Here is a 25,750-nt window from a genome sequence, read left to right on the forward strand (position 1 = left end):
CCAGGCCACTGCGTGGTTCCAGGCGACAAGCGCTGCCACTGAGCTCAGAGGCAGGGAACCTAAGAAGGGCAGGTAGACTTCCTGGAGGAGGTGACATCTAAGCTGAGTGGGACCAGAAAGAATTGCTTCTTTGAAGGAGGGAAGGGCAGCGCCCAGGGAACAAATGGGGGTGAAAAGAGGACAGGAACAGATGAGGTGCTGGAGAACAGGATAAGGGCCCGTCCCATGCTGTTCACGGCTCAGCTGGGTTTGATCAAGTGGCTAATGGTCCAGGGGAGCTTCCTGCCGGGTCGCCATCACAACACCAGGGCATCCTCAGGAACTAAGGCCAGAAGGTCACATGAAAGGGTGTCCACACCGCAAAGCCAGGTAAACAGACAAAGGAGCTTCTCTTTTTCAAAAGTGCAAATTCAATGAAACTCGGGGTCCTTTTCATGCCTTACAATCCCCAGAGGCAGGGGAACGCAGGAGGGGACCCAGCCAGGGGGAGGCAGACAGCAAAGTACATCTGATCATTTTCATAAACCGTTGGTGGACCGGGTTTTCACGAAAGGCCCTTGTCTGCGAATAACGAAGGTGCCTTACAATCGGGGATATCTGGCCTCTCGTCTGTATTTAGGAGGAAGTTGGCAAGAAAGGGGCCTTTTGTGCTTGGTAGCAAGTTTCACTTATGTTTGAAATTTTTTTCACTTAAAAAATAACACGCAATGTTTTGTTTTTCCTCCAGAGCTCAGGGTAAATGCTACTTCCTCAGAGAAGCTGTTCCGACCCCCTCCACGCAGAGCTGATCCCGAGCCTCCTCCCCTCGTGTCGCTTTCCATCAGGCATCCTGTCCATTCCTTTCATCGGAAATAAACTATCCCGGTTCCACAGTCACGTGTTCAAGTCCTTGCTCGTCTGTGTATTGTCTATCTGGACTGGGAGCGCCACGAGAGCCGAAGCCCCATTCGTCGGCCCACCGCTGCGTCCCCAGGACCTAGCACGGGCTTCGGCACACAGTAGGCACTCAATAGTGTCAAATGGATGAGTACCAGTGTGTTTATCACGCGCTGACCACCAGCCAGATACTGTGAGGTGCTTCGCAAGCATTACTCCCTCGGTCACGCCCCAGTCCTAGGAGGACTCAGCCATGCGGGCAGAACGGGGTCAGGGGCTCAGGGCCGGCTGGGACTTAACCCCGGACCTGGCAACCACATTTGTCATCAAAACAAACAAACAAGCTGTCCGAACGCACCAAGAGAGATAAACAGCACACCCCTTTGTAACTGCAACACCCCACTCTGTTTCTGACAGTAACCCTTTGGTCTGCGTCCGGGGTGGCTCAGTGAATACGTGGGACAGGCGTGTTCGTTTACTCTTGAAACTACCATGGATTGGATGCTTCTTCTGCCTGCTTTTGAAAACCCAGACGCAACACATGGTAGCCACTTTCCCACGTCAGCAAAGTCTTATAGTTTTGTCTGTCGTTCACCATGCGTCTGGAACCCACGTGGCTGGCTTCAAATAAACGAGCTCCCCCAGGGTAATGATCCTTTCATTTGCCTGTGCTTTTATAGCTGTGATTCTCACAGGTCTGGCAGATAGGCAGGAAACGGATTATCTGCACCTAATGTAATCTGAGAAGTTAATAGTTTGGTCAGAGTCACACAGGGCTGAGGAGAAGAGCCAAAGATGCAGAACTTGGCTTCCTACGACATCTCACTGCCCTGTGAACCGTACCCGACCGGGTGGCATGCGTTTTAAAGCTAAGCTGAGCTGGGCACTGGTCTTGGCATCGGCAGTCCCCAGCTGTACAAACTCGGAGCAAGCTGGCTAAGTTCCCTATGCCAAATTTCCTGTCATGGCCAACGGATTGACCTTGTTGTGCGCAGCGAGGGCGACGTGATAAAACACACATAAAATATTTGACACGGTAGCCGATAGCTACTGTTGGGTGCGGACCCACCCATTCCTGTCCAGTGAGCTAGTCTGACGGGTGTGGCTGAGCTCTGGCGACAGAGGGGCCCTGCAGACCCAGTGACACCCCAGCCTATCCTAGGATGCAACTGTTTAAGTTACACGCACTCAGAACACGAAACAAAACCTTTCCCACCAAGGAGGTGTGATAGTGAGGGAACCGCAAGGTAAAGCCAGGCCCTGCGTCTCCCCGTCACAGGAAGTGCGCAAAAGATGCATGTTCAGGGGCAAAGGGACACGTTTCCGCCCCCGCCCAAGCCTCACTCTTTGAAAAGACATTTCAAGCCGACTCACGGACCCCCTGTGAGTTGCTGTTTTTCATACCCCGGTTGGGAGCATTGTGTGGTTGTTGTTAAGAAACCGCATTCGTAAATAAACACAGAATCAGCTTTTTTCTCTCCCTTTCTGGGCCATGGACATATATCCACCCTCCAAATTCTACTGACATCAGAGGTCTCCATGGAGCCAGCCTTTCTACCAGGAGCGGCTGTGCATGTGGGACCATCGGTGAGCCCGATGCCATCAAAGCAGGAGAGCAAAGGAGCTGCCGCAGGAGGGAAGGTGTCTGAATGTATTGTCCAGACAGATACACACACCCAGGAACCCAGGGAGCTGTGATACGAATGAAGCCGATTTCGACGGGCTGATCAAAGAAACATCTAGGATGGAAGGGAGAGAGCAAAGCATGGAGACGGAACAGGCGCTACCATCGCTGGGCGTGCTGGGGACGTGTCTGTGCTCGGACACCACCTCTCTGAAGGTCACCCCGGGCCCTGGGCCCAGTGGGTCGGTCTGGGAAGAACCAAGAGCCCCGAACAGCTCATGGCTATTCATGAGGCAGCGTGAACGTGCTGCCTAATATTTTGATGAAGATCTCCACGAACCCCACACGCTGGGTCACCAGAAGAACAAACAGCCCCGAGCGGGGAAACGGCCACTCCTCGGTGAGCCTTCCGGAGGCTTCCAGAGGCTATTATTCAAAGTCGGCGGAGTCTGTCAGCCTCGGAATCAAGGCCTTAAGGAAACAAGTGACACGTGCATCTTTCAACACCCTGCCACTGAATTGTACCACGCCCTGCGATGCTACTGGTTTGGGGCCGTATTTTAAGACACACGTAAAGTCATTTGAATTGTAAGAATACTGAGCCTCCGTCGATGTCGTCACAGGCACCATTGGAGGGTGTTATCCTAACCTTTCGAACAAAATCTGAAACGGGGCTCCACGTGCTTCTGATAATCTAAGGACTCTGAGCAGCGTCCAGAGGAGTCCGTGCGCCCAGGCTTGGCGCTGCCCGCTGCCAGCTGCTGACCTTGGGCAGAAGCCTAACCTTTGCGAGCCCCACGCCCTGTGGCGGCGACGACATCTGCCTCACGGAGAATTCGCTGAGCAGATGCCTGGAAAGCACTGAAAACAGTGCCCGGCGCAGACACGGACCCAACACTTCTTCCCATGTATTTGCATCGCACACGTTTGAGGAGACGTAGGTTAAACCCGCATTTCCCAAAAGGTATTGTCCTCTTGAGCATTTGGCGCCTTGGGGGAGCTGGGTTCTATCCTGAAAGAGCTCATATTAGGTAAAAGCGAGACCCCCCCCCCTTCTGAGGCCTTGGCTTTGGGGGTTTAATAGCCGACACACAAAGGTTACACCTGCGCGGCTCCCGTTCAGAAATGTCAGCCCATCAAACGCACTTTCCGACACACACACACAGGGACACTTACTCACACGGAGTAAAGGGCAATTGGGTTTGGAGGAGAAGGTCACATGGACAGAAATGCAGCTCATTAAAGCCGCACTTGACACGTCTGACCTCAGCTCCACGAATGATGTTTTTGGGTGACAGAACTACCCAGAGGCCGAGCGTGATTCAGCTTGGAAGCCAAGCGGCACTTACACTCCCGGAGGGTGCGGGTGATGGGATGCAATCAGATAAGCTGTCCTGTCCGTCTTTTGGAAACGACATGAAGTGGAAGGCTGGGACCCAGGAGAGTGGGGACAAGGAGCCCTGCCTGTTCCGTTCGTGGGGCCCTGAGGCTTTCCAGATGGGCAGGGGCCTCCGCGTTCTGCAGGCTTTCGGGGACGTGAAGACGACAATGCGTCAGGAGTGACTGGCCAGCCTGTCGTGCTGGGGATGGCAGGGTCTGAGGCCTGGCACCCAGGCTGTCTGGAAGGAAGCCCACATGGTGTCGATGGATGCCCGTGACAAAGGATGTGGGACAAGGGCTCTCCGCATGCTCCACTCCTCAATCCCTGCCCGGAGTGAACGGGCAGCCAGCTTTAGAGCCATCACAGAGCCACGTGTACCGGCGGGCGGGTCGCCGTCACACCCCAGCACGCAGCCGTCCGTGACTGTCATGAATCAGGGCATCTGCTGCCTTTCCTCCCACGTATCCATTTGCTGTATCTGTGCCCCTGCTGGGAAAGCAGACGCGCGGGCTGCCTCCTGGGGGCAGCTGAGCCCGGAGCCTGAGGTCCGTGTGCCCACCTCGTTTTCACCGCGAGCCCGGTGCCAGGGGTTACTGGCTTCGCCAAGGTGATTTATCAGAATGCATGAAGGCCGCTGGGATCTCTATCAGGCTTTTCGGATTAAACAGAGTGACTGGGAGATTATACAGCACCATGTACTACAAGTCCCCCAATAAAACTCCCCTGGCTCCCACCCCCACCCCCCGGGGTATGGCCTTAGTGCACCCTCGATCCGGGAACGGCCCGGCTCCAGCCCTCAGCCCCCAGACCCTGCCGTCCGCCACATAATTCACACGGACAGGAAGAAGTGCCAACTGTGCCCGGCGCCCTGCAAACCCGCACTCCAAACTCCGGCGGCTTCCTGACGACCTGTTTCCTTAGCTTTTCCTGCTTGCCACCAGCACCCACACGGGGCGACTCGCATCACACTCGAGGGGCGATGATGCAGGGGCTGCAGGGGCTCTCTTCGTCCGCCCCTCGGGCCCCACGGGGTGAGTACCGAGTGCCAATGAGGTGCCAGGAATGGGGCAGGGTCTGGGGGTGTCGACACGAACACCACCCAGTTGCTGTGTCCCATCACGGTGCCACCACCTCCCGCCTGGGCTCCCGCTTCACCCCTGCATCTCTGGAAGCCAGAGGGAGCCTCTAAAATCCCACAGCCAGATCTAGCTATTCCTCTGCTCACAGCCCCGGACAGCTGCCCGTCCTGGCTGCAGGACCAGCCAGGGATCTGTCAGTGGCCGGCGCCACCCGCCCCGCCGTGGCCACCCCGGCCTCTTACCCTTTCACTCCCTCGCCCACTCCACGCAGCCACTGGACTGGGTGCCCCTGGGACGTGCCAGGTGAACTTCTGCCTCGGGCCTCTGCACCTGCTGCCCCCTCCTGAGCGGCTCCCACGCCCCCAGGAGCACCCATGGCTCACTCATACCCTCACCGTCTCCCCGTCTTGGCTGGAATGTCACTTGCTTGGTGAGGCTTTCAGACCAGCCTGTTTTAAGACTGTCTGCGCCCCGTCCATACGCTTATCGACTCCTAACATATTCTTTGACCTTCGTGTTTCTTATTTGACCCCCCCCCTGAAAAGAAGGCCCACGGGGGCAGGGATTCTGTGTGTTCACTGCCACGTCTCCAGCACCTGGCACAGCACCGAACGTCACTAAACACCTGCCCGATGGGGGACCCGGAGCGCCTGGCAACGACCCTCCAGGGCCAGAGCACACTGCTGCTCCGCCCACCGCCCCATCACGCACCAGCCACGCTCTCTGACCCCCCAGCACACGAACGAGCCCCTCCTACCAGCACACGCGGGCCCACGGCAGCCTGCCGTGCACCCCGGACACAATTACCAGCACTCAAGTCGGTGCTGAAGCGAATGTACCCCCATGCAGCTCTCCCTGAGCTATACGGCTCACCGGCGACAACGGGCCCTGCTGCCCAACACACGGGCCGGTAGCACCCCAGAGAACCACGTTCCGGTCCCTGCCACACAAAGCGTGGCCTGTGGCCAGCAGCATCCTATGCCCTGCGCATGTGCGAGACACACGGAACCCCAGGCTGTCCCCAGATCAGCGGAGTCAGACACCCAAGAGTGTGCACTTTGAAGTTTAAGAAGCTCTGCCGGGCTGCCTCCTGGCGTCCGGGCACTGGCCTGGACAGTGACAGGCAAGGAGTGATAGCCCTCGCCACCCAGAGCTCAACAACCACGCACTGTGCGGTCGGATCCTTCCCCAGCTCCACGGCGCACAGCCACACGACACCACGCCAGAAGCACTTCCAGTGACAGCCCTGCACAAACAAGGTGGCACCTTCCACAACAGGCAGTTCATCTGGGGCACCTGCCGAGCGTGAGAAAACACCGGAGCGCTGACATAGATCCCAGGGCCCCTTGTGTCCTCAGTACAGGGCAGTGCGGTATCCTGTGTTAGAGCCATCCATCCATCCATTCATTCATTCATTCAGCAAAGCGAGAAAGCACCTGTTATGGCTGAGCCTTAGGCTAAGCACTGGGGTTCAGCGGGGAACAGGACAGCCACAACCCTTTCGTCTCGTCAGAAAGACAGACCTGATGCTGAACACGAAGTCATGACAAAATCTGATGAGTCTGTTGATAGGACCCTTGCCCACGGTCCCTACTTGGGAACAAGAGCCTCTTTGAGCGGGTGACGGTCTGCTGGTCTGATGAGAGCGGGGGAGCGGGGCACCAGGAGGGGTGGGGGGTGGGCGAGGAAGGGGATGGCTCAGCCCGGAAGGAGAGAGAAGGTCCCCCACGTGTGAGGAACTGAAAGCTCAGAAATGCTGGTTCTCGGCATGAGCCGAAATCGGGGCAGGGGCAGGGGCTGGACCTTGGAAACCCCCCAAAGCCATGTATGCTAAAGAGCAATAGGCATTATTCTGGGGGCAGCAGCAAGCCATGTGGGGGTGGGTGTGGGAGGGGACTGAGAGCAAGAGAGTGACATAATCAAGTGCACATTAAACAAATAATGTCCACGGTACCCAGAAACAGCACACCGGAGCGAGTGGGCGCCAGCACTTCCGAACGTCAGCACGCAGCTCCTTGCACCACAAAAGATGGCACCAAGGACAACTTTCAAACCCCACTTGGAATTATTTTAATGAACCTGCTCTAATAGCACCCTCTGCGGACATCTGAATAAAGCCCTCTGTCACTGCTGTGCTTCTCCATTTAATGGCCTGCGTGGATCAGGACACAGCAGACACACGCGTGCCTTTTAATGCCCAGCAGACGCCTGGAACTCCGCCTCAGACAGCACATGAAACGCACCCCAGTTGAAGGATCCTGCTGACCACTGCTAACGACTGTAATGTATTTATGTTTTCCACGGGAAGAAAGCTGCCTTTCCCAAAGCGCCTCCAGGGAGCCCAGGCACTGGGCGAGGCTGTTCATGGTCATTATCGCTTAGCAAGGACATTCGAAATATCTGACCCGTCACGGGGTTGTCAAGGACCAGAACTCACGGCAACTGGCAAAATGTCAATGCGACTTTAAGTCCTCATGACCCCGGAGGCTACAAACTGACAATCCACGGCCACCGATGGCTCGTGGATGTGTTTTTATTTGGTCTGAATTGCGTTTACAAGTTTGTGGCCAATATATCAAAAACTAGTGAGATTTCACATAAAAATCCTGATGTGGACGGGGCAGGGCAGTGTCTGCGTGCCCACAAGGTAGAGCTGGCTAGCCCGGGGCTGGCTTGCAGAGGGCATTTCTGAGTCTAGAGCAGGGGTGGGGGGCATCAGAGTCCCCTGGAGGGCCCCCCTCCGAGTTTCTGGCGTTCCCATGTGATGCTGACACTGCTGGTCAGGGGACCACACGTTGAAAACCACTGCTCTACAACTACAGCATGAACCCCAAATGTCACTGGGTTCAGTGCGGGTGGGGATGTCCGCTGGCCGAGTAAGGCGAGGCGGGGTCTGTGTTTGGAGACCTCGTGAACAGTCCACAGAACACAAACGAGTGTGTGTCCCGCCTCCAAGTGCCCAGTTTCCTGAATGGACAACCCGTTCTTCTCTTTCAGACCACTGTCTGCCCTTTTCCCAAATGGTTCCATGAACGTCATGATGCTGTGTCTGCCAAGCAGACCCCACCCAGCCCTGAGTGAGCACATGGACATGACCGTAAGGAATGGCTTCAGCAGGATTGACACCACCCCTCAAAGACGCTGCACCCCAGACAGTGGCCCACGTGACACCGCAAATCCTTATCAACTCTCCCGGCGTGCCGACTATGTACCAGGTACTGCTGAGTGCTTTCCGCATAGCACGGCCCTTGGATGGAGAAACCGCTACCATCACTGGGTTACAGATGATGAACCAGAGGCAAGGGGAACTGACTCTGACCTGTCCAGGTCCCCCAGCTCCAGAAAATGAAGAGATTGCTCGTTGGACCCACTGTGTTCCGAGGGGCTATTGGGCTCAACCCTGTGTCTGGATTTTAAGATAGATGTTGATGACCTGGAGGAAAAGAGGCCCCCGGAGGCGATGGCACACAGGACATGCTCCCAGGTGTGTGTGGGGGGTGGGGGATGGGGTAGCTTGGAAATTGCAGGAGGCGGGAGAACAGCAGCACCTGCCAGTTGTCTGAGGGACGACAGAACAGGACCCAGGGTGGCAATCCTGGGGACGCTGATCTGACATCACTCTGTAAGTCTGCAATAGTTAGAAGGGCCAGAGCTGGCTGCCTCAAAGGGACCTGGCTTCCTAACACCAGGACGTGTCCAGAGAGAAACAGGACCCCCAGGGATGTTGTGTTCTAATTCTTTGGGGTGTGCAGGTCTGGGGAGTTGTGAGAATCACCAGGAGGCTTTCTACCTGCCTGTTGCCCTTGGGCATTCCGGGGTGTGCCTCTCAGAGAGTCAGACCACGTGAAACGTGAATCCTGGTTCCATCACACACTGGCTGAGGGACCTGGGACACAGCGCTAAACCTCTCCCATTACAAGGCATAACAGCATCGTAGGTCGTCATTAGGATTTAATTAGATGCTGCATGTGAAGGAGTTAATATAGTGCCTGGTGCAAAATGAGCGGCCAAGAAATTAATCTGAAATAACTACCATTATATCATGGTCATTTTCTTCATCCTAACATCCGAGACCCTTACAACTTCAGGGGTCGATGACGATACTGACGCTCAACTTTCAGTCTCCATCGGCAGTTTTACAACCCATCATAAAGTCACCAGGTCTCTGCTCCACTTACTCTAACAAAGAAATATCCTCACAGCAGAATCGCAGTTCTGACTCACTGGGGGCTGACAAGTACTCCCTGCTGAGTGTCGGGGCTCCCTCCCTCGGGCGCACGACGGTGGGAACGCAAGACTTCTACAACATGAATGTTAGAGCAAAGCCATCGCTGCACCCACACGTCCCGGAGGCCTGTGAGCGCGTGGCTCCTGCCTGCCTTTCGCATCTCGGGGGAGCCGGCTGGGAGTGCCGTCTTCATTGACTCAGAACGTAGTGTATGTTTCAGAATCGAATTTAAATACTGTTGAGATACACAACATGACCTTTTCAATGTCAGTATGAAGAGAAAACAACACAGTCGAACCAAGGGAAGCATGACATTAGATTCTTGGTCACAGTCTGAAAACAGACCTGAACACGGCTCACCGGAGGACCATTCCCCAAAAGTTGCCAGCGAAGACAGTGACAATAATTGAATCAATAAAACAGAAGAACTCGGCATCCATCGCCACTCCTGCCTTTCCAGAGGCCAGGCTGCGTGGATGGAAACCTCTATCGCTGTGCCCGGTGACTTTGTGCCGACAGGTGAGATCCTGAAGGGACCGCCTCTGAGAGCAGTGAGCTGCACCGCTGCCCAGGAAGGGAACCCGGTGGGGTGCGTGGGTGTGGCCGGTGGTCAGGGGACAGGTTACTTACAGCTTTTGGCTTATATGGCGGCTGAATCTCTTTGCGCTCGAGTTTCTCCCAATCGATATACCGGAAGAACGCGTGCTCCTTCACGTCTCGTTCGCCCTCGGGGCCACAGCCCAGGCGCTTGCCGGGGTGTTTGGTCATCAGCTTGGGGAGAGACAGAGAGAGAAAAGTTGCATTTAATGAACTTCGGAACGGGCTGCAGGAGGCACGCAGCAACAATTCCTCCAGTGAGTTAGGGAACAAAGCACACGGAAGAGCCCCAATGAATTACTATTTTTTTGCTTTTCCTTCCCAGCAATAACTTCCCGGCCAGGCCTGTGTAGCAGGAGGACCCCATCATAGTGCCTGCTGCCATGGGGCCCAGAGCGAGGTCATCCATGGTTAATCAAACCTAAGGCTGAATGGGGCCCCGAACTTCGAGTTAGGAATGGCGCACGAGGCCTTTTAGCTGAAGAATGAGTTTTGTGCAACGACAGACACGTTTAACGAGAACGGTGTCAACATCTTCAAATTCTCCCCCGCTCCCCCCCACTGCCACAAGGAAACCCGAGTTTGATCAAGGCCAAGACCACAGGAGTTCAGGTAATATTTGCATTTCTCAGTAAAGCCCTTGTGAAAATGACAAAACAGAAAGAAAAAATATTAGTCAAATGGGCCCAAGTTTCAAGTAATTACTTTCTGAAAGCTCATTAAATAGCTCAAACCCAAGCCCAGCTCATTTCCCTTGTATCACACATGATCCTCTGCTCCACTGAGGTTTCTTTGGTGTTCAGTTTAAATTACTTAATTATCAAAGCCCTCCATCGCTGGGTCTCGGAGTCTCTGCCGACTAACAGTATGAATAGAAGCTCCACGATGAAGCCAGACAGACTTCCTCTCGCAAATGAATCTAAAGTGCTTTGAAAATATCTCCGTCTCAAGACTTCCGCAAATGCACAGAATGAAGCAGGAAGAATTGGTGATTTTGAAAAAAAAAAAAAATGGTTGCCAGTTCGACTCCCACATGGGATGGTGGGCTGCCCAGCCCCCACAACTAGATTGAAAGCGGCGACTGGACTTGGAGCTGAGCTGCGCCCTCCACAACTAAGATTGAAGGGCAACAACCTGACTTGGAGCTGATGGGCCCTGGATAAAAAACACAATGTTCCCCTTCTTAAAAAAAAAAAAAAAAAAAAGCCGACACAAGGGCATCACAAGAGGAAACAAAAGCGATCGGGACATACAAGTCCGAGGACTTTCCCAGACAAGTAGCCCACGACGTCAGAATCCTTAGATTTTTGCCCAAGATTTGTGGCTTACGGGGCAGGGAGGAGCCCAGTTAGGCACACCTGCTCTGTGGGACATTCATCTCAGCCTGGTTCCTGCTTACCAGGTCACTGGTCATCAGAAACCCCTCACCCCCCATACACACATACATGAGCACAGCCTCTCCATATGTGCTTTCTCTTCCAGGAGTTAAATACTCGGCCCTTAGGTTCTAAGCTAATATATATATATATATATATATATATATATATATATATATGTGTGTGTGTGTGTGTGTGTGTGTATATATATATATATATATATACACACACATATATGCATATTTTTTTAAAATTAGGGAACAGTGTGTTTTTCCAGGACCCATCAGCTCCAAGTTGAGTAGCTGTTTTCAATCTAGTTGTGGAGGGTGCAGCTCCTTGGTCCATGTGGGAATCGACCTGGCAACCTTGGTGTTATCAGCACTGCGCTCTAACCACCTGAGCAAACCGGCCGCCCCCTAAGCTACTTTTTTTATTCACAGGCACGATCTTGCCTGATTTCCACAATAACCCAATGAGTTGGGTAGATTCTTTTTCCCATTTGAAGGACTGGGCAGTTGACACTGTGCCTCAGGGGTTAGGAAGTGGCCCCGCTGGGACTGGATCCCGCCTCTAGCTCCCTGGGCTTTGAAGAGCACTGGGAACGCTCTTGGCGTGTGTTCCCTCCGAGGTATTTGTGGCTTGGGTTGGCTGGGAAAGGTTAATGGAGGGAGCCAGGCCTTGACATTTGTGTAGGATTACGATGCGGGGAAGAAAGGGCTGTGGCATCCTAGCTTCTAACTGATGCCGCTATGACTATCACGTCACCAATGGCTTCCCTGCCCTGAGCACGTCCCACGGGCTCTGCGTCAAAGCCTTCCCAGTCCACTCCCCCGCCACTCTCACAATGCCCCAAGGTCTCAGCAACTATTGCCCTCATCTCGCAGAGAAAGTCATATAGTCATTTGTGCCCAGGCACACAGCCAAGGAGCAGAGCTGTGCCTGGGACAGATCTGCCTGACCCCAGACTTCTGCAGGTCCTCTTGTTTTCACGCTGACGTGCGGCCAGCGTGAGCTTCTCTCTGCTTTGAACTCGTTCAGAGTAGGAGTGCCAATGTGAACAAAGATATACTGATGTTTTTGGGGGGTGGGGGGTAGACAATAGGGTCTTTACCGGGCTGGGCACAGAAAGGGCGTTTTCAGTTGGAATGGGAATTTTTCCAAAGCCTCGGGCAATTTCCACGGGATCAGGAGGACTCCATGGAAGAAAAGGCACTGTTTCTGCCCAGCTCGGCTCTGCCTGATGTGCCTGAAGCTATGCAGACAGCTGGATCTAATCAGTGTTCCCATCTCTGATCACCTCCCCAACGCATCCCCTGGGGCCCGCTGTGCAGGAGGAAGCGTTGGGCTGCTCGCTTGAGCGTCACCGTTCTTTGGAGGCTCAGCCTTGAAGAAACAGCCCACACTGGACTCAGCACACTCAACTCAGAAAGGTCCCCAAACCCAGGAGCCAGAAAGTCACCCCAGTTAACCCTAAAGGGACGGGTCCTATATGAAAAGCAGTGTGCTCTCACGGAAACTGCTAACTGGGGCGGAAGCTGAACGCGGCTGACCTGAAAAACTCTCTCCTCCGTGACCCACTTCGAACCCCCAGCTGTGCAGGCCCCGTGGGGTTGTGTAGGGGCTGGTCCTGAGCGTGTGCTAAGCACCCACTGTGTGCCAACTCCGCGCAAGGAGCTTTCTCTTACTGCTACCTCATTTAACGCTCTCAAAAACTCTGCTCAATGACTATCATTATTCCATTTTTAGAGCTAAAGAAACAAAAGCCGCAGAGTCAATAATATGGTAATAACTACGTATGGCGCCAGGTGGGTTCTAGACATCAGAGAAATGTCTAACCACGATGCTGTGCATCTGAAACTAATATTAAAATAATATTGAATGTCAACTATTAAATTAAAAAAAGGAAAAAGGGAGAAAATGAAGAAACAAAAGCCTAAGAATGCAAAGTAACTTGCTCAAGCCCGCGCTCCAAGGAAGTAAAGGGGCCGAGGTTTGCAAACGCTCTCTGGAGCTCCCGAAACCCCCACGTGGAAACTTCCCATCGTGGGGGGATGCAGACTCAAATGCCAAGAGGAGCCGGGCATATAACGGCAGTGCATCCGTGACAGTCATGACCAGAGCCCAGCAGCTTTGCAGCCGAGCAGGGGTCTCTGTTCTCAGTGGTTCACAGGTACGGACCCCTCTGATCACCCAGGACCTCACGCACACGCCTGTCGTTATCCCCCCTCTAGACAACTCCACTCAGACAACTCCCTTGCAGTCGCAGGGCTGATGACACCCCGGTCAGGACTGCAGCCCAGAGGGAACGGGCCAGATGGGGGTTTCTGCGAATCGGAGCGGGCACGCCCTCTCTAGAGGGGGCACCAGCCTTAGGACACTGCTGCGAGCAGGTCTCCAGGGCGCTTTTGTGCCAGCGGCCTTCCTTCTGGGAGAAAGCAGGTCCCAGCCAGGGCTGGGGGTTGCCAAGTGGGGTGAGGGGCGGAGCTCAGTGTCTGCTCCGCCTCCCTCCCGGGGTGGGACCTCCTTGTATGTGGGGTCCTGGCCGCGAGCTCTAAGGGGCTCACTCACCCCTTTGCAGATGGCCACGGCTTCCTTGGACATCGACTTTGGATAAGCCACGTTGTGCTCCATGATAGACTGGAAGAGCTCGTCCTCGTCCTCCCCTTCAAAGGGCGCCTGTGGGATGGAGGACAGGGTGGGAGGAGGGCTCCTGCCGGAAAAGCCCCGGCTGCCCCCACCAGCAGGCCCTCCTCCCTGGGGCCCACAGGCAGGCCACATTCCACGGCTTCCAGCGGGAAACCCCCAAGGCCGTGGAAGTCAGAGAGGTTCAGATTCACAAGCTGGTATCCAGCTGAGACTTGCTTCTAAAGAAAGCACCCAGATGGAGCTGGGGGAAGGCTGTTCTCACAAATCACTTAAGATTCACTTACCTGCCCAGCCAGCATTTCATAGAGCAGGACCCCGAACGCCCACCAATCCACTGACTTTCCATACGGCTGATAAGCAATTATCTAGAAAAAAGAGGCATTCCATCAGGGAGGTGGGCAGGGTCCTGAACACACCCCTCCGTGACAATGACAGGGGACCATCACTGGGGGCAGGGCTGGAGGGGTCTGCCTGTCACCTGCCTGTGGTGAGAGGTTAAACTGGCTGTCACAGGCCCAGACGCTGGCCACTGTCTAAAGGAGTGGACAGGAAGCCCAGTGTCCATCTGCGTTCTTTCTTTACCTTCCGGAGATGGGTAACCTTTACAGAGGTACCTGCGGGAGGGACCATCTGTGGATGTCACGTTGCTTTTCTGAAGCGCTTAGTGTGGTGTGTTTTATATATATATTAAAGATTTTATTGGGGAATTGGCGGGGGTGGGGAAGAGCGTTGGAGAATCAGGGAAGGGGAACAGACAAGTTGCTGTCCTTTTGTTCTTCAGTCTAGTTGTGAAGGACTGCACTGCACTGGCCCAAGTTGGTATTATCATTGCGCTCTTCCCAGGTGAGACAGATCAGTCGCCGGCCATTGGACGGCCACTCACGGTAGCTCACGAAAGCGCACGCCAGCTGCAGCCAGCCCCACTGCAGCCTACGCTGTTGCCAGCGACTCACGGCAGTCCAGCTCCAGGTCGAGCTGTTGTTCACCATCTTAGCTGTAGAGGGCACAGCGTCACTGGCCCTCATGTGGGATCTGAACCAGGGCCCTGCTGCTCAGAGCTGGCATCCCAAGCCAACTCCTAACCAACGTGCCACTCGGCTGGCCCCTGGTATGTTATTTTTAATTGCAACAGCGAGTGTGGCCTTTTTAAGAGGAAAAACTGTCTAATTCTCATACAAAGGTGAGACCATTTACACAACAGGTCAGAGGTACTTAACGCTGATGAACTGTACACTTAGCAATGGTTACGATGATCCATTTCATACGCTTTCATTTACCAAAGTTAAATTTTTTTAAGTTAAAAAAATGTAATTTTTAAGTAAAAAATGTAATTTTTACTGTTCAAAAACCTTAGATGAGCTCAGAGAATATACAATGAAAACCACCCATAATGCCTTGTTTATCAAGAGAAAAATTATGATCGATATTTGGTCCATTTCTTTCCACAATTCTTTTCTATTAATACACATGGAACTCTGTGTGTCTATATGTGGTTTACAGAAACACTTGACAGGTGGAATTTTAATAAAGTATTTCAGTCACTTAAAATTTCCGTGCTAATATTGGTACACCAGCATAATCAGTGGTTGCCTCTGCCCAGCATTCTACCAACATCTATTTTGTCAATTCCTAACTGATTAGGTTTCTCCTGATGTTACAGTCCAGGTCCTTGTAATTAGATGTTTGGATGTTTATCCAATTATTTTCTTAGGATAAATCCTAGAAGTAGAGTTGGTGGGTCGAATGGTATGTATAGTGTTCAGGTTTTTTATCCTTATTACCAAATTGTTGGGGCACGGCAGAGTCTCAGGTAGCTGTGACCACCCTGAAGGATGTAGGGTGTAAAACTAACTATCGAGGGGTTAGGAGGTGACAGGGCAAAGGTGAAAGGCCAGGGTTCGAGGGGCAACAGTCCAGACTGGGGATCCTGACTGCTGTTGCCCCACGTGTGACCTTGGGAGAGGTCACGTGACTTCTGCAAGTGTCCATTTCCTAACCCACCCCACGAAGTTGATCATAACATCTACGTCACAGGGTTTTGTGAGGACGGGAGAGATATATGTGCCTCTCCCCTGCTGTGCCCTCAGGATGTCTGCTGTGACTAGAAAGTTCTCCAGTTCAGTGATGGCTGGTTTGGCTCAGTAAATGTGCCTCCCAAGTTGGGTGCATCTATCAAACGATCAGAAATGCTCTCTGAGAAGAATTAACTGCCAGAGGCCCGGAGGGAAAGCTTTCTGTGACAACACTTCTCATCGAAAGTATTTTCACACTTTTAAAGTACTTCATGTCTTATTTGATCCTCATGACAAGCTAACAACTTAATCCGTTTACAAAGGAAACTGGAGCCTGGGGAAGGGAAAGAAGTTGCCGGGGGCGGGGATGCAGTTAGTGACGGGCAGAGCCAGGATGACCCGGGCAGAGCCAGGATGAACGACGGAACCTGCAACCAATTCCATCCTGGGCTGGAGGGTGGGCGGCTCCGCTGGGAATACAGCTCGGGTCCCCACCCTGCGGAGATGCTGACTGGGTCCGTGTAGGATGCCGCGTGGGCAGTGCGAGTTGAGAACCAGAGGTCCCTGAACTCACGGCAAGTCAAGGACTTGCGTCTGAGGTCCTAACTCATCGACAAAATGATGATATACCGAGGTATGCTCCATCGGGAAAACTCCCAGAAAGGGTTAATTCACATCTACATTGTGAACACGTTAAATAGATTCGACTACATTCCCTGTTCGCATGCCTTTGGCCTGCGGGAGAGCCAGCGTCCTAAAATCTGTCATCGCACATTTTCTACACTCTTACACACCGAGACACACACTCACAGGGAAAGATACTGCAGTGCTCGGTGTGTTGTTTTATTGTCTGCAGATGGACTCATATTGCATTTGTCAGTCTCTAACGTGGTTTTATTCTCTTAGCGATATGCCTCAGACATCTTTCCATCTCTCTCTATGTACACATATCGAACTCACTCTTTTGAATCAGTGCCTAGCAGTACTCCATGCTATGAATAATGCAGTGTATTGGCCAGTCCCCAACCGACGGCCTTTGCTCAGGTGCATGCACACAGATGTACTACCCTTCGTGAGGCTATGTATTATTATAGCATTTCCCAACATCCACGTAGCATGCCGTAGCTAATGGTTCCTTTAGTTATAGTCACTGAGGTTGCCTCCTTGTGTTCATGATTTAAAAACAGTGCTGCCAGGAAGAAAGGACTTTGAACACATAGCCTTCCACCGTGCATGTGTGTGTGTGCGCGTGCGTGTGTGTGCGTGCGTGCATGTGTGTGTGACACCAGGTCCTAGAAGAAGAACTGCTTTGATAAGAGACGGCAGGTTTGAAATTTTGTGCCACGTGACTGGGTTACAGGGTTCCGTCGCCATTGTTACATATCCAGCAATGAACAGTCAAGATGAGAGGAATTACAGAATGTCTATTTCCAAGACTCTGCAGCACCCTCAGTTCCTTAAAAAGCCTAGGAACAGATTACACAGGAAGTAACCTTTCTGGGCACCAACTCCGAGAGAAAGGAAAGCTCTCTTTTGGCACAAATTTTTGTACCATGACGTGTTGGGGAAACCGACTCTGCATCTGACCACTTCCTTTGGGAAGGGAAGGGCCAGAATGAACTCTTTGCCCTTTCATTTCCTTCTGCGTCACAAGAACTCTGCGTCTTCCAGGGTTCGGCATGACTACCATGCACCTGTTAGGATACAGATCCCGTGTCCTATGCCAGCCTATGTCAGCCCCAGGGATCTCTCTTTCTCTCCTCCCCGCCTCTTAATAAACATTTCAATGTCATAATTAGGAAGGATCATATGGCCGTGAGCTTGACGAAGGATTTTACTGATGTGTGGTGGATGGTGCTTTTGAGTTTTATTTAAAATTTCTCCCAAACCTTGATGTATTTTGGGCCCGAGCTTCTGGCTGCGTGCTAAGCTAATTAGCATGTGTGATCATAAAGGAAGGCTCTAGAACAGAGGAGAAGGGCCGGCCTGAGATCTGCTTGCCGGGTATCTCCCTGGACCCTATCCAGCTCTGCCACGGCCATTTAGGGGGCAGAGGGGGGCATCAACACAACGTGGACATTGGGGTCCCGCCAGCTCTCACCTCTGGGGCGATGTAGTCTGGGGTGCCGCAGAAGGTCTTCGTCGTGACGCCGTCCCCAATATTTTCCTTACACATGCCGAAGTCAGCGATCTTGATGTGGCCCTCAGAATCCAGCATCACGTTGTCAAGTTTTAGGTCCCTGTGGTGGACATAAGAATGACGGGACTTAATTAAAAGCCACATATTTCAAGTCGACCAACCGCAGCTCATTTATGTGCGAAACAGGGCGCAAAGTGCTGTGGGGGCACAAAGGTCTCACCCAGCCCTCGCCTTCCAACAGCTTATGATCTGGCAAGGAGATCAAGAAGAGTCCGCAAATCCCTGTGGTTTTCTACAAAGCCAGTAGTGCCAAGTGTCTCACCAGGGCACAAGGAGACACCAGCTCTGGGAAGAGACACCCAAAGAAAGCCAAGCGAAGGGCAGAGTGCCCAGAGAGGCTGTTTGGATCCAGGACCACATCACAAATTGATATGCAGAACTTAAGGACCCCTTATATTTCATAGGCAGATATATTTTTCATGAAATTATTAATTTTTTTTACATCTTTGAGAGTTATGGAGGAAAAAAACTGGTTGAGAGAACTTTATTTAAAGTCTAAGTGTTCCCCAAGCTCTCCTAGGCCAGTTCCTAGGACATGACCAGCAGTTTCCATGAATTCTTTCAGTCAAAAAAATTTGTTGCACACCTTCTATGTGACAGGCACTGTGCTTGGAGCTGGGCATGTGCCGCAGACAAGATAAACAAGCATCCTGCTCTTGTTCACATTAAATTCCACCATAGGGAGAACGACAGCAAGTATCCAGATCTATAGGCATGATCCTTACAGGTTTTGATGGATGGTAGGAAGAAAACAACGGGCGGGCCGGCCAAGTGGCTCAGCTGGTTAAGAGCTCGCTCAAGAGTTTGAGCTCTGAGCAATAGCGGTTCGATTCCCAGCCTGAGCTGAGCTGCCACTGAGCTGCCAACAGGTGGCAGGATGGCTCAGCTAAAAAAAAAAAAAAGAAAACAAAGAGGAAAATGAGATAGATAGGAACTGGGGGAGGTCACTTCAAACAGGTGTCACAAAGAACCTCTTTAAGAAGGTGACATTTGAGCTTTAACCTAAAGGACATGTGCTACACTCTCATTCTTTTATTTCCTCTGTGCTAAAGAGGAGAGATTGGTATTTTGGGGATCCCTTGCACATTCCCAGCATCAAGGAGGTCTCCAATATCAATACACTTTCCTCCTCCCTAAATACTTTCTTCAAGTCAACACTTGGGTATTTCAGTGCCAATTGGTAAGAAAGACCTATGGGCCAGGCTCCCTCAACCCCAATAGAAGCTCAGCTTCCTGAGGCGTAAAGGGACCTACCGTTCATTTCAGATCTCTACCCTTAATCATTCTCATTAGGTATGGACACCTGTGGTTTCTGCCTATTTGAGCATCGTGGGATGAGGGCATCCTAATATTCCTTTGAAGAAACATCCTCCCCTGATTCTCAAGCCATGTCAGGTTGGTGGTGGACAGGTAGCCTGTGCTGGTCAGTGGAAACATTCCATCCTGCTACTCGTAGTGTTTGTTTCAGGAATGGCCATGAGACCCAATAGGAGCTCATCAAAGCCATCGAGCATCAGTCCTGGCACTCTTGCTGGTCCCATCAGGAAAGACATGAGTTCCTTTTACATTGGGATGGCTCAGGTGGCAGAACGTAAGTCTTGAAGTGCCACAGGTCACCAGATGGAGAGAAGAAAGCTAAGCCTGCAGGGCAGGTGATAAAGTGAACGCTGGTAACATCATTTGACCTATTCAGGCCTGAAGTCAGATCTGTCCCCTGGACTTCTCAGTTACGGCAGCCTCCAAATGCCTGTTTTAACGTAAGTTAGCTTGAGTTAAGTTGCTGTCATCTTTTTCAGCTAAGAGGATACACCCTGAAAATGCATCCTGTCATCTCCTATCTGTGTCTGTGGGGGTCTCGCCTTCCAAAGGGAGGTTCCCTTGCACCCAACTGCAACAATCCACCATCTTTGATGCTGTCTGTGGTGCTACCCACATCCAGCCCTCAAGCCATGGGGGTCTCTGAATGCCAGCTTGGAATTCAGAAAAACTGGACTTTGTGGCAACTTGCTTCACCTAAACACACCAGGTCTACATGTGATTTGATTAACAGGGACACATGACATTCCCCTCGGCTTGACCACATGCTCCCAACCAAGTGCTGGGGCAACTAGGGAAGTGACAAACTCTGCACGTGTTACAGAAAAGCAGCTTCCAGTGTCAAGAGCCAGCAGGCATTGGGGGTTGAGAACACCCCACTCATAGCCACTGTATTCTTTTGTTTGATTTATGCTCATTTATGCTTCAAAAGGGGGCTGCGGCAATTGTTTTCATTTTCAGAAATTCATCAAGAGTAAAATGAACACACATTCTAGAGATGGCCAGCCATAAATCAGACACTACGTTTGGCATGAAGGGTCTTCTCTGCCCCCCCACCCAGTATCCCCAGCCGTGGTCCTCAGAGAGGGCGAGTCGGACATACTTCCTCTCCCTCCTCTTTCCTTAAGAACTTGTCCGCAAATGAAGGAGGAAGGGGCGTGTAATGTTTTAAAAGACGTTACCATCATGAAGGCAACCTCGATGGAATTAAAAAGCCACACGTCTTCTGTCATGTAATTTTTTTTTTTTTACAGTTTTCACTGGATTATCAATTTCAAAAACTCTTGTGTCAATGGAGGGTCTTTACGGCAAGCAACAAAAACCAACTCGGGTGATTTCAACATAAAAAGGAATTTTAAAAAGGCAATGGGGCACTCACAGAGTCGCAAAGGAGGTGGAGAACCGGATGTGGAGGCTCTGCAGCCAGAAATAACACCTAATTGCAACACAGAGCTGGTCCAGGGGAGACGCCACCTCGTCCCATGGAGCCCTGCGCTGGACTCTGGGTGTTGCTGTTAAGAACCGCCTCCCCTCCCGTGTCTGGGAAATCGATGGATCTCACTGCTAGAGCCAGCCTGGATTCCACAGTCTGCTTCCTTGGTCGCTAAGTTCAGATGTGAGGTCTTGGGTGAGTGTGACGACTGTCAGAGCCTGGGTTGTGTGCCTGCCCTTGCCACAGGGAAGCTGTGCCTGTATCTGGCCTCTTCAGTCTGTACACTAGGAGATGGACTCTGTTCCTACCCACAGATGAAAGGGGTTCAGATGCTGAGTGGCTTAAACAAGTGATACATATCCCCGAAAACAACCACATGACAAGTGGAGAACGAATGGAGGAATGCGGAGTTCAGAGAAGGCGCTTTGGAGCCCGCTCTTAGCGTCTGAAATGCTAACCTTTGGGTTTTTACAGCCTGAAGGGCCCACGCCCTGGACCCCATTCCCTGCTGGGCTGGAAACCGCCCCACACCCCAGCCCAAGGGGTGAGGGCTGTTTCCTCTCCTGGTCCCTTCGCGGAGGCTAGAATTTCTCCCAACAGACTTGCAGTTGTATGTGTCATCTCAGCAACCTGAGCGGCGGACTCTATGCTCATGGAGGCCTGTCCCATACAGGACGTGACTTCTCAGGTCCACACAGACGGTGAAAAATCACACAGAGTGAACCATTACCCATAATCCCCGTGCCTCTGGTCAGGCACCAGGGGCGTCAGTGGTGGGAGCGGAGGGGTCCTGTCACACAGAAGACAATGTGTCCCTGTCCCCACCAGAATCACGCTCTACACAACAAGGTGCTCCCCTCGTGACAAAGGGGAAACTGAGGCAGCTGGGGGCTTCACAGGTCCCGTCTCACGTCACTTGGTGATACGGGGTCATTGTGGGCAAGCACGGGCAAAATGACCACACCGTTATGTTTACATTGTTATTACGCTCTCTGTTCCCACATCCCCCTCAGGATCATCCCTGTGCCGCATCACCCTGCCTTCACCTTCCCATTATCAGGAGAAAAAAGGGCATGGGGGCTGTGTATTCAGGATAAGACTGTCCCTCCCCGATTAGATTTCACGTCACCACTTCAAGGAGTGAAAAAAAAAAAAGCCCCAGGACTCTGCAGGGTCTGGCCAGCCCCACCTTCTGCCCCTCCACCCCACCGGCACCCACAGACTCCCGCCCCGTCGGCCGTGAGACCCAGAGTTGATCCCTATATGCCTTTCAGCCCCACACCCTTGAGTTGCTTTGAGAGGCCCGGGACCCCCAAGGTGACCCTAGCTTTTCGGACACTGATGCTATGCCCTCTGCAGAATGATAGGCAATCCCCGCCCCCACCACGCAGCAGCCCTCTTCCCTGCTCGGTTTCTCTCCAAAGCACTGACCACCACTTGACAGACTGTATCTGTAAGATTTCCGTATCTGCCTCCCACTGCTAGAATACACACCTACAAAGGCAGATAACCTGTCTATTTCCCCCTCAGCTCGATTCCCACCACCTAGAAGACAGCCTCGCACATAGCAGGCTTTCGATAAGTGCTTGTCAGATGAATGAATCAAACAGACTTTTATGGCTCAGCGTGATCCTTTCAACAGACCCTCGCCCGTGCCAGGTACCCTTTGGAAGCCCCAAGCCCCCACCAGCTTCTCTTGCATAACAAACCAGCCCCAGACGGCATGGTCCGTGCCATTTTCACCCATGTGGGGGAAGGAGAATTGTACACCATGGACTCCCTGACAACTAGAAGCCTCGAGCCCAACAGTCTGCTCTGCACGGAATATAAAATGTATGACTCATACAGCTGTGATGACACACTGGTTCCTCCAAACACGGGCAAATGCCAACCCTGAACTTAATCCTGCCTTGTTCAGGGCAAGCTACTCAGGGATCCATTTCTAAATTGCACTTACACAGCCAAACAACACGATTTGTTTCATAATAATATGATCTGTCACATCCTGCCAGCTGAGACGCTTGCTTGCTCCCCAAACCCAAACGTGGGGCCTACGGGCCAGAGACAGGCATGCTGAGCCCCGCCGAGGAGCCTTCTCCTCTGAAAGCAAACGGTCTCATGCCCGAGGCTCGGAGCTGGGACTGGGGGCAGAGCCCACTGAGATCTGCCCGCACCACGCAGAGCTGCCCAAACTCTGCCAGGGCGGCGGGCGACATGTGGGCCTGGCAGCACACATGCCCACATTAGCACTGGAGGCTCCTCCCCCACTGTGGAGTCTAATTTAAAAAGCGGCTACAGAAAGAGGCAGGGAAGGGAGTAGCGGAGGCGCCGAGATGAAAAAGGAACTACCGCCGTGTCCACGTACCGGTAAATGATGCCCTTGCTTTGCAGGAAGAACAGCCCGATGGCAATTTCTGCAGCGTAAAACCTGAAATTAAAAAAAAAGTGAGGGAGAAAGTCAAGGACGCCATATGCTTGCGAGTTCTGAGGATTCAATACACTGGTGAACTGAGGGTAGGACATCAATGCATGATGGTCCCACCAGGGACACCCAGCCAGGCGTCTTGTAGAGCGAAGTGTTGGGGGGACGAAAGGGGTTTTGAGAGAAGCCGGAAGCCCAGTTACACCACGAGGTCACTCCGGCAAGAGTCATAACAGTGCATGTCATGTGTGACAACGGGACTAAGGCCTGAGGGCCATTAGCTGTCGGAAGTAAAAAAGAGACAACCCCATGGTCCCATTAGAATTGTGCCAAGATAGACAAATGCCAAGATTTGGAAGCAGAGAATGTAAACCCAAGTGGAATGCAGGGCTCACCCCCTGGCAGACGGGAGGACAGGGGCTAGGAGCCGGCAAATGCCTGGATTTACAGGGTGGGGCCCTCGGCGAGCCCTGGGGGCCTGCTGGAGGGACAGTAAGATCTTGGCAGACTCCCTAGGTGAGTTTATGGGTGCTAATCCTAGGACTCACCACAGCAGGGGAGACACAGAAGGACATTTGTGCCCTAAAAGGGAGAGATGGCTGCCCTGTGGACTGAGGGGGATGATGGACAGAGCGGGAGACACGTTTCCAGAGACCTGGACACAGTTTCCCAGCCCGGGAGCCCTAGCGCATAACCACCGTGCACCTTGGTGGGGGCGTCCATCCCCTGCAGCGAGGGCATCTAAGGGGACAGCGGCAGGACAGAGAACGTGAGCCCAGATCTAAACTCCCTATTCAGCCACTAATCCAAAGGGACTGAGCACTCCCCTCCCCCTGCCCGTGTCTCCCAAGGGGAGAGCATGGCACATGTGGTCACTTACACAGCGTGAGGCTCCTTGAAGCGGCCGACCTGTTGGATGTGATACATGAGGTCCCCGCCATTCACGTACTCCATCACGAAATACAGGCGGTCCTGGAAGATAGCAGACGGCAGGTCAGCATCCCGCAGATGCTCGGCATCCACGAGCAGAGCTGGGAAGAGCTGGGATGTGTGACCCAAACTGCCAGGACGCCATGACAGGCCATGGTGTCCCCAAGTGCAGTATTTGTGCCACTGGAAGCATGCAAGGGACTGTAGGTGGTACGTGAATTTGCTTATTAATTAATATCTTGATGTTTATATTCATTTTACTGGAAAACATCATTAGAGCATGAATCTTGTGATTGAACAGATATGTTGTTTAGGATAAAGCTAAGTTTAGGAAAAAGTGGAAAATATTATGTAAATCCTACTATAGGTAAAAGGTGGCTGTGGTAGCCAGCCTCCATGATGCTCCCCCCTTGCCTGCCCCCCCCACCCTGCCATGATGTTCACCTCCTCTATTCACATCCTCCCCACAAGGAATAGCACTGAGTTGTGTCACCAATAGGTGATTGTGAGAATGACAGGGCGTGCCTTCCAAGGCTGGGTCATCATAAAAGACATGAGTTTCCACTTTGCTCTCTCTTGGATCACTTGCTCTGGGGGACACCAGTGGTTATGTCCTGGGAACACTCAAGCAGCACTGTGGGAAGGTACATGTGGCAGAGAACCCAGACCTCCTGCCAACAGCCAACTCCTGGCCACCCGAGTGGAGCCACCTTGGAGCGGGTCCTCCAGCCCCAGTCAAGCCGTCAGATGAATGCAACCCAGGCTGGCTACTGGACTGCAACTTCCATTTTTTAAAAAATTAAATTTATGGGGGTGACACTGGGTAATAAGATGATATCAGTGTCAAGTGCACAATTCTACAATACATCATCTATATATTGCTTGTGTGCTCACCACCCAAAGTCGAATCTCTGTCCGTCACCGTGTCTTTGACCCCCTTTGCCCTCTTCCTCCTGCCCCATCCCCTTCCTCTCTGGTAACCACCCTTCTGTTGTCTGTGTCTATGAGTTTATTTTGTTTGTTTGTCGCTTTCTGTTTTACATCCCACATATGAGTGAGATCATATGGTTACAGTCCTTTTCCATCTGACTTATGTCACTTAGCATGATAAAGACCTAAATACGAGAACTGAAACAAAAAGCTGCATAGAAGAAAACATAAGTACTAAGCTTATGGACCTTGGGCTCAGAGTGGATTTTATGAATTTAACCCCAAAAGGCAAGGGGAGTAAATGCTAAAATAAAGAAATGGGACTATATTAAAAGAAAAAGCTTCTGCACAGCAAACAACAACAACAACAACAACAACAACAACAACAACAACATTAAGAGGCCACTAACCGAACGGGACAAGATTTTTGCAAACAGAGCCTCCGATAAGAGGCTAATATCCAAAATGTAGAAAGAACTCATACAACTCAACAAAAACAAACAAAAAAAACCAATCCAATAAAAAAGTGGGCACAGGACCTGAACAGACACTTCTCCCAAGAAGACATACAACTTTCTTGAGAGACCCCAAAGCCAGAACCAGCCAGAGAAGCTACTCTTGAGCTTCCGGCCCACAGAAACGGAGACAACAGATATTTATTGTTGTTTTGAGGTCCTGAGTCTTCAGGTATTCAGTAACA

At 52.2% G+C, this 25,750-nt stretch overlaps 1 protein-coding gene across 2 annotated transcripts in view; it reads right to left on the minus strand.

Moving 5' to 3' along the window:
- PRKCB (protein kinase C beta) overlaps nt 1–25,750 on the minus strand; it is a 255,123-nt gene that overhangs the window by 13,093 nt on the left and 216,280 nt on the right. For both annotated transcript variants that reach the window (XM_019649900.1, XM_019649899.1), the window contains exons 11-16: nt 24,071–24,162; nt 23,134–23,196; nt 17,921–18,059; nt 14,092–14,172; nt 13,730–13,837; nt 9,819–9,959 (exon numbers count right to left, since the gene is read on the minus strand). In XM_019649900.1, coding sequence (XP_019505445.1) covers nt 9,819–9,959; nt 13,730–13,837; nt 14,092–14,172; nt 17,921–18,059; nt 23,134–23,196; nt 24,071–24,162 — 624 coding nt within the window. The remainder of the gene's footprint in view (nt 1–9,818; nt 9,960–13,729; nt 13,838–14,091; nt 14,173–17,920; nt 18,060–23,133; nt 23,197–24,070; nt 24,163–25,750) is intronic.

Source organism: Hipposideros armiger, unplaced genomic scaffold, assembly GCF_001890085.2.
Source record: "Hipposideros armiger isolate ML-2016 unplaced genomic scaffold, ASM189008v1 scaffold_135, whole genome shotgun sequence".
Classification (NCBI taxonomy): domain Eukaryota; kingdom Metazoa; phylum Chordata; class Mammalia; order Chiroptera; family Hipposideridae; genus Hipposideros; species Hipposideros armiger.